General features: G+C 39.7%; 1 protein-coding gene across 1 annotated transcript; it reads right to left on the bottom strand.

Moving 5' to 3' along the window:
* Window positions 1-343: 343 nt before the first annotated feature.
* On the bottom strand, window positions 344-3,821 carry LOC147861744 (transcription factor SRM1-like). Its single transcript, XM_087322277.1, has 3 exons — window positions 3,469-3,821; window positions 2,024-2,529; window positions 344-1,166 (listed from the first exon to the last, which is right to left on the bottom strand). The coding sequence occupies exons 2-3, from the start codon at window positions 2,488-2,490 to the stop codon at window positions 986-988; spliced, it is 648 nt and encodes a 215-aa protein (XP_087178403.1). The 5' UTR covers window positions 2,491-2,529; window positions 3,469-3,821; the 3' UTR covers window positions 344-985.
* Between the last annotated feature and the right edge of the window lie 12,174 nt (window positions 3,822-15,995).

Below are 15,995 nucleotides of genomic sequence, written 5' to 3'. Positions count from 1 at the left end.
GCTGGAAATTTAGTATGCGTGGGTTTATACATTGATGATTCCATAAAAAGGGAACAAAGTTAGAGATGTTTAATGTTAGGCATGCTCCGATAATGACCAATACCTAAAGTATCTAATTACACAATTTGCACCATGTTAGCTTACAAACTAAGAAGTAGTATTCTTCAAGATGTAGACTTTACCTAAAAGCTCCAATATCACTGGAGTTGAAAAGATTGATACCAGTCATTCACCTCAATGATAAGGGTCTATGATCTGAATATTTTTTTACATCACCAAAAGTAGTTATCACACAATGCAATATACCTCCTTACAATTGGGGTATATAAATTATACGTTAACATGAGGAATATTACAGTAGACTTCAATTAAGTGATAAGAATACAATTTGTCTTTCATACACATGGGCAGATAAACATCAAGGAATTTTAAATTTTCAATTCCCTTCATCGCTATTTCTAACCGGCAAGTGAATGAGGCTACTGATTCCAGAATCTTTTCTTGAAGTACTACCGGTCTGTAGCAATTTGGTGTCCGGTTAAACATATTTCCCATCAGAATTTTGCGCACTTTTATCAAATTTCCCAGTTGGCAAGTTCAAACATTATACCAAACAAGGTCCCTGTTTTCCTGAATATGCACTATAGACTTGTAGCTTATCATGAGATGCGCAAGTAAAATTTGTTGCGATGTGGTAAATCGAGGAACCAAATATACCAAAGGAATTCCACCTATCAAAGATCTCGGTGAAAGAAAGATCTCTAGTAATCAATGCAGACTTTATGTACCAATAGAAAGGGGCAGCCTTCCAACCATTAGGCGATTGGACACTCACTTGAATGATTCTCATACTCATTATTTTTAGAACACTTGTGATGTCATCCTTCAATGCTTTGATCTTCTCCTCATCCTTACTCAAATTTTCTCCATTCAAATAACCATGCTACTTAAGGCTTCAAACTGATTCACATTGCCATATCTATTATTAAACACTTGTGATGTCATGAATGCTTGATCTCCTCCTCTCCTTGTTTAAAGAATTGAGTCGAATGAAATACTTCTGGGCATGGCTTGCAACTTGCGTTGGAGTTCTTGAAACAACTAAATTTCTAGAGATATTTCGCCAATCTCCCTTTCCAAACTTGTCCAACCCTAGCAAGAATAGCCTTGTACATCACATGAAATAACAGTAATCAGTGACCACATCATGTCAGTTTAAGATAATGTAAACATTATACTCATGAATGCTAGTTCAGACTTTTAAACAACACAAGAAAATAGCATGTAAAAATACAAAAACTTTGATGACTGTAGTTAACTAGCAATAACGGAAATGATGATTTCATGTTGAAGATTAGCTGCATTTCTACCAGTTATCCAAAGGGAACACAAAAGCCCAGCCCTAAGTGCCCATCCCAGTGACTTATAAGGGTGCTCCATAATTGTACATTCAATATAGTCAATGATGTTTATTCGGCTTCTAAATAAACGTTCTAACAATCAAAGGTCATAACAAAAAAAAATATACAGTTTTAATACTCGCAAATATGTGCTTCAAATATTCATGTGTTGGAAGTCAACCAAATGTGGTTATTCTACACAGGAATACATTCCTTTCTCCAATCGCTTCTATCTGGTTCTTCTCCACTTTAATGTCCAAGTTAACTAAATATAAATGTGACGTCCATGTTTGGAGAGTTTATAAAACATATCAAACCTTTTATATATTGATGCTATAACAAATACATGCATATATACATACATACATACATCATGCATGCATGTATTCATGTGAATAGACATCACTCCTTCAATGCAAGAAAAGTGTACTCTTGTTCCATTAAATGCCATTCACAGACATTAGCCCTGTTTAAATACCTAAGATATATGAGATACGGAAAGAGCCGTTAGAACTATGGAAACCCAGAACTCTGATGTAACAATAAGGATAGAATAGCATATGAAACCAAATTAAAGTATCACAACATGCACACAACACAAGGAAAGAGAAAGGAAGATTCACCTGTGTTCCTCCTCTGTCCAAGGTATCCCCTTCTTCCTTTCTTGATCTGATGCTTTATTGTTCCCAACCTTTCCACCGCCACTGTTTCCACTAGATCCATTAGAAGATCCATCGCCCACCACGCCATTCTTTACATAAGAGCTCTCAGCAGAACAATCTAATCTATTTTCTACTGATTTTGGATATGCAGGGAGATTTATAATTCCTAAATCAATGTTCTTCACATCCTCCACCAACAACTCATAGTGTCTCTTAACTGCGCATGCATCTTTACCTGGAACCAAAGCCGCAATATTTTCCCATCGCTCTGGAATATCTAGATCGTGAACAGATAATGCATTCTCAAAGAGATTTTCTTGATGTCTTGTCCATATATCTGAATCTTCTGCACTGTATGGAGCATCTGATGGAGACTCAGGGCTACTGGTAGATGATGTTGTCGATGGGCTTGGAGATATTGTACTCATTTCACAGCACAACAATAGAAAAATAGTACTGAAATTCACCTGCAAATATGGGCAGAGAGACCTGAGTTATAAACATAAGCATTATCTGAATTTCAGGAAACAAATATTACTATCAGTCAATAATGTGTACAAACGTGAAAACACACTCTATAAGTATGCAAACAAACAATAACTACATGCATATAGCCAAAACAGTAGTGAGACAAAAGTTCCTCAAAACATGTCTTTCTTCATACATTCAAGCAGAAATGTCATTTAAGCTATCTATGTTATGCTAAATCATAAATTCATGCAGTGAATTAAACATTCCATCAAAAGATATTAAGACATATTTCCACATGCATTCAGCCGGCAATGAGCACCAACCTCTACAATACACTTACAGTATAGAAAAAAAGAACCAAGGAAATATAGACTCATAAACGTGTTTACATTCTTCAGAAGAACCGTTATCATTTTATGCTATCCATAGTAACCTAAAGATTTAAGCTGGGTGAACACAAACATATCTTTCTCTAACATGTCCGTCTCTCAAGTTCAAGTATGAGTAAAACCCCATTGTGTTTATCATTCCTGTACATAATCAAATATACAAATGCATGCCTTCTGAGGCAAAACTGCATACTATTCCTCAAAACTCTTCAAATAACAATTATCAGAAAGTAAACATTTAAGCATGAATATTTTTGTTAGTACAACTGTAAGTTAGGCTATCCATACTCATTTCTAAGTGTAAGAAAATCCCAGAAATTCTTGTCATCCAAAGCAAATATGTATGCTATTCCCGTGGACTGTTCAAATTTAGAACCAGAAAATTAAGGATTTCAAACACTATTGAGCTCATCAGCAAAAATATGATTCATTCTGTCCATACTCCTCTAAAGATACAGGCTACGATCAATACAATCATTTTGTCAGAGATTTCAAGAGCTGCATGCTATTCTTCTACAATCTTCAGGTAAAAAAGCAGATTCATACCTGATTGTAATCTTCTGAGCCAAAATTATCGTTTTGCTATCTACAACATGGCATCAACGCTTCAGCTACTTCATCAAATGTCTGATTGCTGATGAAGAAACGTACAAAGGCACGGAATAAATCCCTATTTGTTGATAATTAGTCATAAAAAAGCCCCGAAAAGTCTTTTTTTCTGATGAGCAATCACATAGGAAAGCAATGAAAATCGCTGCGCTCTGATGAATAAGCAATTCATACAAAAGCACCGAAAATATCGGATGGACTGAGGAGCAATCATGCGTAAGCCCGGAAGAAAAACGTTAAACTCTTAAGAGTTACTCACAAGAAAAGCACAAAAGATCTCCGATGTCAGAATGATCAATCATTAGGAAAAAGCGGGAGGTAGCCTCTTGTTACAGATGAGTGAACATAAGAAAAACAAAGGAGATTCTCACTGATCTCTGAATATTTGAATGGTCAAAAGGGGAAGGGAAGAAGGGAAGAAGAATAGAAGTAGACGCAGATACTGTCTAAATTCCACCGATCGGAAACAAAACGGAAGATGGGGTGGGATCACGACACGGAGGGGAATTTGGGGGGGGGGGGGTCTTAATTCGCGTCGAGAGAGGTGTGGTAGGACCATTTGGGATGCAGGAAGGTCGCCATGGAAGCCAGAAAAAGGGGAGGGAGGGAGCGCGCTCTGCGTCTTTCTTTCTTTCTTTCTTTCTTCTCTGTATGTCCAAGTAAACCCTAAAAAACAGAGAGATGGATGGATAGAGGAGAACAAAGAAGAGCAAAATATCTGTCTATGGATGGATGGATAGATCTCTCTCTCTCTCTCTCTCTCTCTCTCTCTCTTACACACAGACAGACAGACAGACAGCGTCTTTACTTCCTTCCCTTTCGTCTGAGTTTTTACAAAATTCCAGTTCCTACCCTCGGCCCCAAAACACACACACACACACACACACTTTTGAGGTTTGACGGTTCGGTTTAGGCTTGAGCATCCTTAATCGGTTTGAGCTCGGTTTGGGATTGCTCAAACTGGTTAAACCTAAACTTGTTACCACGCCGGTTAAGGCTTAATCGGCTTGGCTAAACCGGTTTAGGAACTGGTTCGGTTCAGGTTTGGACAAGGCCAAAGCGGTTAAGTTGAAATCGAACTGTTGCCGATTCCTACCCACAAAGCCCATCCATTGCATCCTCTAGCCCTACAATTGAGCCCGAGCTCGGGATTGCTCAAACTGGTTAAACCTAAACTTGTTACCACGCTGGTTAAGGCTTAATCAGCTTGGCTAAACCGGTTTAGGAACTGGTTCGGTTCAGGTTTGGACAAGGCCAAAGCGGTTAAGTTGAAATCGAACCGTTGCCGATTCCTACCCACAAAGCCCATCCATTGCATCCTCTAGCCCTACAATTGAGCCCATCACTTACCCCTTCCCTTCACCAAGCTGGCATCACTAGATTTGTATCAAACTTGAATAATCCGCATATCGATTCGTTATTGCTTATGTTCATAAGCATTCCCATCCCATCCATCGGATGCATGCATGCATCCTTCCTTCGCCAAGGTGGCATCACCAATCCCGTGCCGAACCCAAGTAATCCGCATATCGATTCAATATATTGCTTATGATCGTGAGCATTGTTGCTCCATCTACTTTGGTTTTTTCAGTGGATTGTGCTCTTGAGCATCGGCGTCGTGACGTGGCGAGTTTCAACGGAGGATTAAGAAGAAAAGGGAGGGAGAAGGGCCAACCATAAGATATGTTTGTATTAAAAGAATGCTACAATAATAAAAGGTTAGTAGCCTAATGGTTAAGGCCGGGAGAGGGTACAAGGTTTGAAACTTGGCACTTGCATTTCGATCAAAAGGGGTGGGAATGAGCCTCTTCTCTCACTATGTAAAGGGGAGGGGAGGGCTTATTTTGTTTGGGGTTCAATGGGTTTTGGGAGCCAAAGCATTTTGGGTTCTTGGGTGCTATTGGGAGAAGTTTTCTTCTTCATCTTCTCTTCGATCTTTGAGGGTTTTCTTGTGGGGGCGTGAGAGTGGGGATTGGGCTCGCTTCGTACTTGGGTTATCTTAGGGTTAGTGGGGTACACTTCTTCTTCTTCTTATCCATCGTTGGGATATTTTTTTAGGGTTTTCATCGTTGGAAGAGTTGAACAAAGGAGTCACTCCAATAGGAGGAAGACGTGGATGAGGGAATGGAAATCCACGATGACAAAAGATGAGGTCACCGAAACTCAAAGACTTCCTCCTAGATCATTTCTCCTTTCTTTTATGATCTTACTGTTATATACCCTATGTTAAAAAGGCTTTCTTGTTGTAATCAAACTTGTGTTGTTTTCAATCTAGTATTTGTTGTACAAATATTTGTTAGTCTCAATATTTGTTGAACTCGTGTTACTACTATGTTGGGTAGGTGTGAGCAAGAAGCGGTCAAATCCACACACACACACACACACACGCACACTTGTTTGTTAAACACGCTCTTAGAAGGTTCGTGCACCCCTTGGAACCCATTCAAATGTTCTCTTCTTCAACAGTTTTTGCATTGGGATGCATTTTTTCCAAGGCTAGTCTTAGTTCCTTATATATTTATTGTTTTCTTCCATAAATGTTTCTTTTTTTTACTTTGGGTTGGCCTTAGCCTCAAACATAGGTGTCCTTTCCGGAACACTTCACCACAGGGATGGATGTTATCTGGCTATCCAATTCCGATCCGACTAATTCCGGTTACGTTCCGAATTGTTAAGACACAACAAATTAGTTATAACAAAGCGTAAGATTAACAATTGAAGTGCATAACGGCAAGTACACAGAGACACAATAGAATTAAAACCGGACACTAATCTCATATTACTTCTGTTCCTCATTTACATCGATTCTAGATCCATTTATAGGCATCTGGTAGGAAATACAAAACGGTGTCGGACCGGCTACTGGCTATCGATCGGTGTGGATCCAGATCGGTACAACTATTCGAATCCGTCCATTCCTATAATATTTCCTAACTAATAATTATGCTTCTAATTATAATATTATTCTCTGACTCGTCCTTGTACACATTAACCCTCCGGATCATACTCTAAGCCAACACAACTAAATTCAATGGACACATGAGGAAGGACTAGGATGTTTGGATCACCACTTGTTATCATAAATGGAGAATATATTAGAGGTTAATGGATGTGATTTATATGTTATGTTTGAGCAATGGATTGGAACTATCTAGCCACACACTTTATGTGTATGTCTATTTTCGGAATTAAAGTGAATGTAGAGTTCAACCTTGAGAGCATGATTTTGACCCGCTTTGCTTCCTCCATCAACACCTTTGTGTGCAATAACCCAACATTGTGGGCATCACTACCTTCGTTAGTTGCAACTATGTCCATTGAGTTTTTGGGGATACTTTTTGTTCTTGTTTTATTAGATACTCTAATTCATCTAGAGTGAGACATTGTTTTAACTTTTACCTTTTATTTGTTGATAGTATATGTTTTTTTGAACTTGGTCTCATTGTAGTTTTTTATCCCTTAGAGACAGTTTTATATATTAAAAATTAGTATGCATTGTGCATCCGTTTTGTTGAGTTTTTGTTGTTTATGTCATGATTGCCATAATGTTTCATCTTAATCACAAACCCATGACCTTAAGGAACATGGTACCGCAAACCATTGTAATTATGAACTATATTATGTATACATTTGGACTCATAAGAGGACATATAGCTTGCATACATTCCATGATCACGGATGTGCACCAAGTGTTCTTCATTCATTTCAACGTGAAACCTATTTAAAGAGATTTGTGATTTGGACGAAACATTCAGGTTCAAATGTTAGAGATTCTTTCGAATGTAAGCATGAAATAAGGAAATAAATGATAGATAGTAAAGAAAAAGAGAGACAACGAAGGGTGTTGATCCACTCGACCACGCCAAACGAAGGGATCAAGACTAGCTCGAGCCTTGATCGGTGTCCCGTACCACCGCCATGGTATCAACATTTAAGTTCAATTACTTAAATCAATAAAAAACCATTAATTAAACCATTAAACTAATAAACTATTAAGGTAAAAAAAAAGTTAACCTATAAACCTTTAAACCAAACTTATAAACCTATAAACCCGAGTTTTAGAACCAAACCGAACCGTTTATAAAAAATCCAAACGATTAAATTTTTTGGAACTAATAAATCATTAAACCATGGCTTAACGATTCAGTTCAGTTTGAGCCGAAACCATGCCCATTGCTAGGAACCATGTAGAATTCTTGGGCTATGTCACTTCATGTAATGGTATCTCAAGATCCAATTCAAGTTCAAACTATTCTAGATTGGCGATCCCCATGTTCTATGTGGAATGTCCAATGTTGTTTAGGATTTGCGAATTTGTATCGCAAATACATGAGGATTGCTTTACCTCTTATACAACGTAAATGGAAAAATTAACCATTTGTTTGGTCTACCGAGGCAAAAAAGAAACATTTATCAATCTTAAATGAGCATTTACATCTTCACTTATTCTAGCTTATGTTGATTTAAGTATACCATTTCCAATTGAAGTTTATGCATTGGATTTTGTTGTTGGGAGTGTCCTATAATAGTTAGGAGACGGTGGACAATTGCATATAGTATTTTTTCACTCACAAAATTTCAACGATACTAAGATCAACTATGACGTTCATGATAAAGAACTCTTGGCTATTGTTAATTCCTTTGAGCAATGACATCAATGTTTAGAAGTATCTCATGAAATCGTAGTATATAGTGATTAGAAAAACTTACATACTTTTAGAATGGTCGAGTTCAAAATAAAAGGCAAGCTCATTAGGCATAGTTTCTCACTCTTTTTTATTTCAAGATTACATAATGGCCTAAAACACAATAAGGAAAAGCAGATTCTTTATCTTGAAGTTTATATCTTGCACATAGACTTGATGAGCTTGCTTTTGAACATGTAAAGAATCGATAGTGATTCTTGTGCAGCAGAATAGGTTAGAGATGTGTGTTATGTGTGTGTGTGTGTGTGTGTGTGTGTGTGTGAGAGAGAGAGAGAGAGAGAGAGAGAGAGGAGAGGAGAGGAGAGGAACACAAGATCGATAATAGAAAATACACAAGAAGATTGTATATTACAAAGGAGATTAACCAACATATTACAAAGTAGGAGAAGAGTGCTTTACATAGTCACTCTCTCTCTTCAGTAACTACCGAAGCTCATGAGTCATGGGGAATGTGGAAACTCATTAGTTATGTGTCATAGAATATGATTCTATGACACATAATTAATGTGTAAAGAGTAGTGATGTGACTATTGACCTTTGAGTGTTCATACACTCTCAAGGGTGTGTTCACACAATAGGCTAGGTTGAGCTTGATTCTCAACATGCCTCCTCAAGCTCAACTTTGGTCGGCTTGTCCGCTTCAACTGGTACCCGATTTGAACAGTATTCGGTTCTCTCTGTTCGGTGTTCGCTTCGACTGATACCCGGTTCGGACATACTCCCCCTCAAGCTTGGCAAGTCAGGGATCATCAATCCAAAGTTTGACATGACTTGCCGAAGCTTGTTAGTCCTAGGGCTTTGGTGAAGATATCGGTTGTCTAAATATTCGTGTTGATGTGTTGAAGGTCGACATCTCCAGTCTTAACACGCTCTCGAATGAAGTGATATTGCACTTCGATATGATTCATGCATGCGTGGAACACCGGGTTCAGAGCCAAATGAATATTCCTCATGTTGTCGCAGTAAAGGGGAATCTGATCTTTGACGGGAACGCCCAGATCCTTCAATATCCTCTTGAGCCATATGGCTTCACATGCAACCATCGCCGCGCCCTTGTATTCGGCCTCTGTGCTCGAAAGAGCGACAGTTGGTTGCTTCTTGCTACTCCAAGAGATGGCTCCACTTTTGAGGGACAAGACGAAACCAGAGGTTGATCGTCGATCGGATTTGTAGCCAGCCTAGTCGGCATCTATGTACCCTTCGAATTGAATTGGCGTGACCGACTTATAGAGAATGCCATAGTTCATCATTCCATTCACATATCGTAGCACTCGCTTAACACAATCCAAATGGATATCTCGTGGAGTTTGCATGAATTGGCTAAGGAGACCGACCGAATAGCTCAGGTCGGGTCGAGTAATCGTGAGGTAAATGAGGCTCCCGATCAGTTGTCGATACTAAGTCGGCTCACACTCTGTGGTGCCGGAGTCGGCATCCAGTTTGAGGTTTCGATCGAGAAGGGTTGCCACAAATTTGCACTCGATCATCCCGAACTTGTACAACAAGTTGAGGATGGAGTGTCGTTGAGAGATCATTATTTTGGTTGGAGTCCAGATTACCTCAATGCCAAGGAATTAATGGAGCTCTTTCATGTCCGTCATCTCGAATTTGCTGGAGAGGAGGGACTTGACCTTGTTGATGTCGACTAGATGCTCACCTCCAATGACTAGATCATCCACGTATAGGATGATGACAATCACACTTTCGGAATCGCTTCTTACATAGAGAGAATTGTCGTATTTTGACATTCAGAAGCTTATTCGATGAAGATATTGTCTTATCTTTGAGTGCCAAGCACGTGGTGCTTGCTTGAAGGGAGTAGAGAGGCTTCTTGAGTTGGCAAACGACTTTCGAATGAATTTTTGGATTCGAAGCCGGGTGGTTGTACCATGTACACCTCCTCTTCTAATTCGCCTTGAAGAAAGGCGTTCTTGACATGCATCTGGTGGAGGTGCCACCCTTTCGTTTCAACAAGCGCTATCATAGTCTGCACGGTTGTCATCTTTGCCATCAGGGCAAAGGTCTCTTCATAGTCGACTCCCTGTGTTTGTGCGTAGCCCTTTGTTACGAGTCGAGCTTTCTAGCGGTTGACGAAACCATTAGTATTATACTTCACTTTGTATATCCATCTGCAACCGATTCCCTTCTTGTGCAGTGACTGAGAGACAAGATCCCATGTCTCATTCTTGTTGAGAGCTTGCATCTCCTCGTTCATTGCTTCGACCCATCGTAGATCTTTAGCGGCTTTGGCTAATCTCTCCGGTTCACGAACTGCTGCTACCTTCATCATAAAGGCATAATGATATGCCATATAGTTGTTGTAGCCAAATCGGCTAACCGGATTCTTCTCTCGAGTGGAGCGACGGAGTTTCTCATTTGCCAATGTGAGTGCTTTCTTAACTCTAGGTGACCTCATAAGAGGCACATCAAAGCCATCGAACTCACTATTGAGTGAGTGAGTCGAAGTGATTGTCTTCATATTCCTACATTTTTGCCTTCCCTTTGTCCATCTTTGGACTTGGCCGAGATATGCTTTGGTTGCTTGGAGGCTCTTGTGGTCCGCTCAATCTGGTTGAGGTCGGACTCTCTTCGAGTATTGACCTTAGTTGATCATTGTCTTCTATGTTGTCGAGGTCGTTCGGGAGGATTTGGCTTGGGTTTGTACCATGATGTCGATTCGTCAAAGACGACATCCCGACTTACACGAGCCTTCCGAGTAGATGGGTTGAATGAAGCACTTTGTACCCCTTTTGTTCAAGTGACTACCCCACGAGGATGCACTTCTCTGATTTTGGGTCAAGCTTCTGCCGCTTCTCATCGAGAATGTGCACGTATGCAATGGAGCCGAATATCCTTACATGGGATAGATCTGACTTCTTCCCATAGTATTTTTGTGTGGGGTGACCTCATGCACTCCGGATGTTGTGCAATGGTTCATGAGGTAGACAGCGGTATTTGTAGCTTCTGCCTGGCAATATGATTTGGGCATATGCTTCTCGTTGAGCATGGTCCGTGCTACTTCGAGGATGTGTCGATTCTTGCGTTCGGCTACACCATTCTGTTGCGGTGTGTGTCGGCAAGTGAATTCTCGTTGAATTCCTTCTTGAAGAAGGTATGTCGTGAATGCATCTGAGAAGTATTCCTTACCTCCGTCTGACCGAAGACATCATACATGGCACCCGGTTGTCTTTTCGACTTCGCTTATGAATTTTTGGAAGTGTGAAAAAACACTTCGCTCTTCATCCTCATGGGAAAGATCCATGTGTATCTAGAGAAGTCGTCAATCAAGGTAACATAGTACCGACATCCTCCAAAGTGGCCGTCTGTGCCGGTCCCCACACATTTGAGTGGACTATGTCCAATAGGCCTTTACTCACATTCCACTCCTTTGGGAACGGGCACCGATGTTGCTTGCCGAATTGGCATGCTTCACATACTCCTTCAATCTCTTTCTCTTTGAAGTTCGGGAGCCCAATGACGACTATTTTCGATTGCATCGCCTTGAGTTTATTGAGATTGATATGGTTGATTCTTTTATGTCATAGCTCTATGTCGGTGTTGGGTTTGAGGCCCTTTGCAAACATGGTCGATTTTATCTCGTTCGCTTCGAGGATAAACATTCGGCCTTCCCTTCGACCACGAGCAATTAGTTAACCTTCCTTCTCGATGAAGCAACCACCTTGGTTGAATCGAACTTGCATCCCTTGCTCCACAATTTGGCCGACCGAGACAAAATTATTCGTTGTGGTGGGTACATGTAAGACATTTTTTATGCAAGTTTGTTCACCTTCTTTCCCGAATGGGACATTGACGACATGTCGAATTGGATGAGTGGTGTCATCTCCGGTTTCGACATAACCAGGTCGATACGGCTCTCAAAGGTCTTTGAACCATTCTTGATGGGACGTCATATGGTTTGAAGCACTGGAGTCGACGAACCATACATCTTCCGGATTGGAGGCATTAGTCGAAGTAGAGGCCAACATAGAATTTGCTCTATGTCTCATTACAAACATTCCGCCATGACCTTTATAGTCGGAGTTGGTGGCGTAATTGGTGAGTTGTCGGCTAGTGGAAGCCGACTCACGCATCTTCTTTCGGCACTCTTCTTCGTGGTGACTGATTTTGTCGCAATATCCGCATTCGATCGAGTTTTGTTGACTCGAACCGGAATGGAAGCTCTCCTTCTTCCGAAGGTTCCTTGATGGCTTCTATCTTGATGCCGAAATTGGGAGTTGTGTTTGTAGGTCGGACCTCGTCCGCCTCGTCCTTGGCTGAATCGGTCTTTTGCTCGGTCGCGTCCTCTTCCTCCGTTCGAATGCGTGTAGAGCATGTGGCCTTCCGAGGCGTTGCTCCTTTTTCGAATATGGTTTTCTTCAACCAACAACATGGATTGAAGATTGAAGAAAGAGGGAGGATTCTCTGGTGCTAGTACAATGGTCTTCATCGCGCCGAACCGTGGTGTGGTGCAAGGCCACCGAGGCATATTTGCACCATCTCATCATCATCCACATTAACGTTTATCGAGCCAAGTGCATCACAAAGCTCCTTGATCTTTAAGGTGTAGCCCACACTTCCTTCGGCGTTTCAACTTCTCGAATGTAGTCGAGCATGTGGTCGTGAACACATGTCGCCAAGCAATACATTACTCGACTCGCCGGTTGCTCGCATGTTGCGTAGTCGGCGTCCTTTGGTTCAGGTCGATTTTCTTGTGCTCCTTTTATGTAACTCCAATAACCTTGACCGACAAGGTATTGGTGCATCTTGTACTCCCAAGATGCGAAGTTGTTTCAGTCCAACTTCTCACTAGGGAGAGCACTCCCCATTTGAGTATTCATGGTGTTCGATGTAGATGTCTTCCTTCTTCTTCTCTCTTGAATACAATCTATGTAGCGGCACTACGATCTCAATGAGTGGGTTCTTCTCGAATGTCGGCGTAGAACACAACACACGCGAATTAGCTAGATCAAGCTACCAAACCGCTCTGATACCATTTAAAGAATCGATGGTGATTCTTGTGCAACGGAATAGGTTAAAGATGTGTGTTATGTGTGTGTCTATGTGTGAGAGAGAGAAAGAGAGAGGAGAGGAGAGAGACACAAGATCGATATTAGAAAATACTCAAGAAGATTGTATATTACAAAGGAGATTAATCGACATATTACAAAGTAGGAGAAGAGTGGTTTATATAGTCACTCTCTCTCTTCATTAACTACCGAAGCTCATGAGTCATGGGGAATATGGAAACTCATTAGTTATGTGTCATAGAATCATATTCTATCACACATAGTTAATGTGTAAAGTGTAGTGGTGTGACTTTTGACCTTTGAGTGTTCATACACTCTCAAGGGTGTGTTCACACACTAGGCTAGGTTGAGCTTGATTCTCAACAGAACATCAGATGCAAATAATTTTGAAATCGACACAACTACAAGGAACTAAAGTTATTAAAATGTCGGTAGATTCAAGCATTCTAGAGTGGGCACCATGATATTTTGATGGATGTGTTCCCTCAAAAACATTTGGAAGATAAGGAATTCAAGTGGGTGCTTATGAGTCATGCTCTTTGATAAAAAAACACAACCCGGCATATGAACTTCTTGTTTACAAAGGTTATCCATATATCCCAAAGGGGCCTACTCATCTCAAAGTATTAGAGCATTGTTAGGATGCTTATATGGCTAGACATTTTAGGATTCACAAGACATTACATATGATCACTCAATCATCTTGGTAACCCGATCGTTGAAGCTTTTTCGAAGATTAAGTTCATACATGTGACACATGTTGTGGTATGAAAATGCTTGGACATCACATATATGGATTAGCACAACCATAACCAATTCCAAAGGGACCATGACAATATATTTCTCTACACTTTATTACAGATCCCACCTTCTAAGGGCTTTAATACTATTTTCACTAGGGTTGATTGTTTTATAGAGATGGCACACTTCTTACCATGTAATAAGATAGTTACTAATGAAGAAACAATTGACCTTGTTATGCATAAGGTTTTTCGCATCATGGTTTTCTAGATGACTTTTCAGTGATTGAGAACCACAATTTAACTCTAAATTTTGGAAACATTTACTTCTATTGCTAAAAATCTCTTGTAAACTATCTTCAAGCTATCATTCATATATTGCTAGCCACTCAGAGCACTCAAATCAAACATTGGGGCAATATCTTTAGTGTTTTATTAGTTCTCAGCAAGATGATTGGAACAAAGTTTTACATTTTGATGAGTTTGCATGCAAAAATTCTATACATTCCTCCATTCTTTGTGTATACTAGTCATCCTCGATGGACGTGTCATTAGATATCCCTAAAGTTTCCACTAATCCTAGAGTAGAAGGTCATTTATCCTGACTACAAGGGATTCAAGAGGAGCTATCAACTTACCAACAAAAAACCAAAGCAACACACAAGACAACAACAATTCGTGAAATTTCCATAATTTGGTAAATTTACGTTATTCTCGAGCCACTCGTATAGTGCAGTTAGGCCACACCATTCGCTCAAGGTTGGTGCTAAGATTAGACCAATAAATTCTTTCTTTTTGCTAAGCGGGGTGACTTGGAAGAGTGCACTTCAACATACATTTCAAGTTGGTGATCAAGTATGGTTATTTCAGCATTATATGAGGCCTTGTCACAAATTGGATCATCAACAATTGGGCCCATTTGTGATTTCTAAACGAATTACTACGGTGACATTCCGCCTTGATTTAACTCCACATATAATGCTTCATCCAATGTTTCATAATTCTTTATTGGAGCCTTGTGCTACCAGCAATATTCCAATAATAGTTTTTGCATCATATTGTCTTTTTTATTTCGTCCAAGAAGAGTTAGAATTATAATAATTTATTCTCTACCAAGAATGTCCTCTACATGGGGATACTAACTATGAAAGTGCCCAAGTTGCAGGTTGGGAAATATTTTTCCATAGGAAACTCGAATGATTGTAATAAAGCAATAAATAGTTATCCATATGAAGTATAAAACTTAGATACTACTACATCTACTTATTGGGTGGGATGCGACATCTCCATTCATTCATCGTCATCCTCATTTGGTTCAGTTGGCCCTCCTCTAGTAATTGTATAGTTAGTTGTACAACATCCATTATGTTGAGTTCATGGGGATGTGACTCCTAGAGTGGCTGTGTCTCAAGTGTCAACTCAACAATGTGTAGGTACAAGAGTTCCTTTGTGTTGTTTGACAAGAGATATACTAAGATATTGGAATGCAATAAGTAGATTAAGATGACACTAATGAAGATGTTAAGGTAGCATAAGAGGATTAAGAAATATTCATGGTTAGGGTACTTGAATGTTGGATTTTACACTGTGATTAGGATAATAAGGGGCCAATTGTTTTAGTATATGCTCATTGAATTAAGTCATGATTAATGTGTAACCATGAATCCTTCAAGCATGTCATTGGAATGTTGGATATGACATTGGAAATAGGATAATAAGGGATCAATTGTTTAGTATATGCTCATTGAATCCAATCATGATCAATGTGTAACCACGAATCCTTCAAGTGTATCACCTTAAAACAAATTCCAGCAATTCATCAATCATTCACTCAAGCTGCGAATCTTGTGATGCAACCATTGCCAAGATTTTTGGATATTTCATTGCCATACCGAATGTCAAAAACCTGTAATCCTACTCACATAAAAGCATGTAATTCATTATATTATTAGTTCTACTTAAGTGAAATGTGTAACTTCCAATCAAAATTG

This window comes from Azolla caroliniana, unplaced genomic scaffold (assembly GCF_043228905.1).
Source record: "Azolla caroliniana isolate FFs.n. ecotype wild unplaced genomic scaffold, voAzoCaro1.0.p SCAF_7, whole genome shotgun sequence".
NCBI lineage: Eukaryota > Viridiplantae > Streptophyta > Polypodiopsida > Salviniales > Salviniaceae > Azolla > Azolla caroliniana.
This window is presented reverse-complemented; position numbering and strand designations above follow the sequence as displayed.

Coding starts and splice junctions, on each gene's coding strand:
- LOC147861744 (XM_087322277.1), bottom strand. CDS start 2,490: ATGAGTACAATATCTCCAAGCCCATCGACAACATCATCTACCAGTAGC. Junction 1,167..2,023: donor TGGACAGAGGAGGAACACAG/GTGAATCTTCCT, acceptor GTGATGTACAAG/GCTATTCTTGCTAGGGTTGG.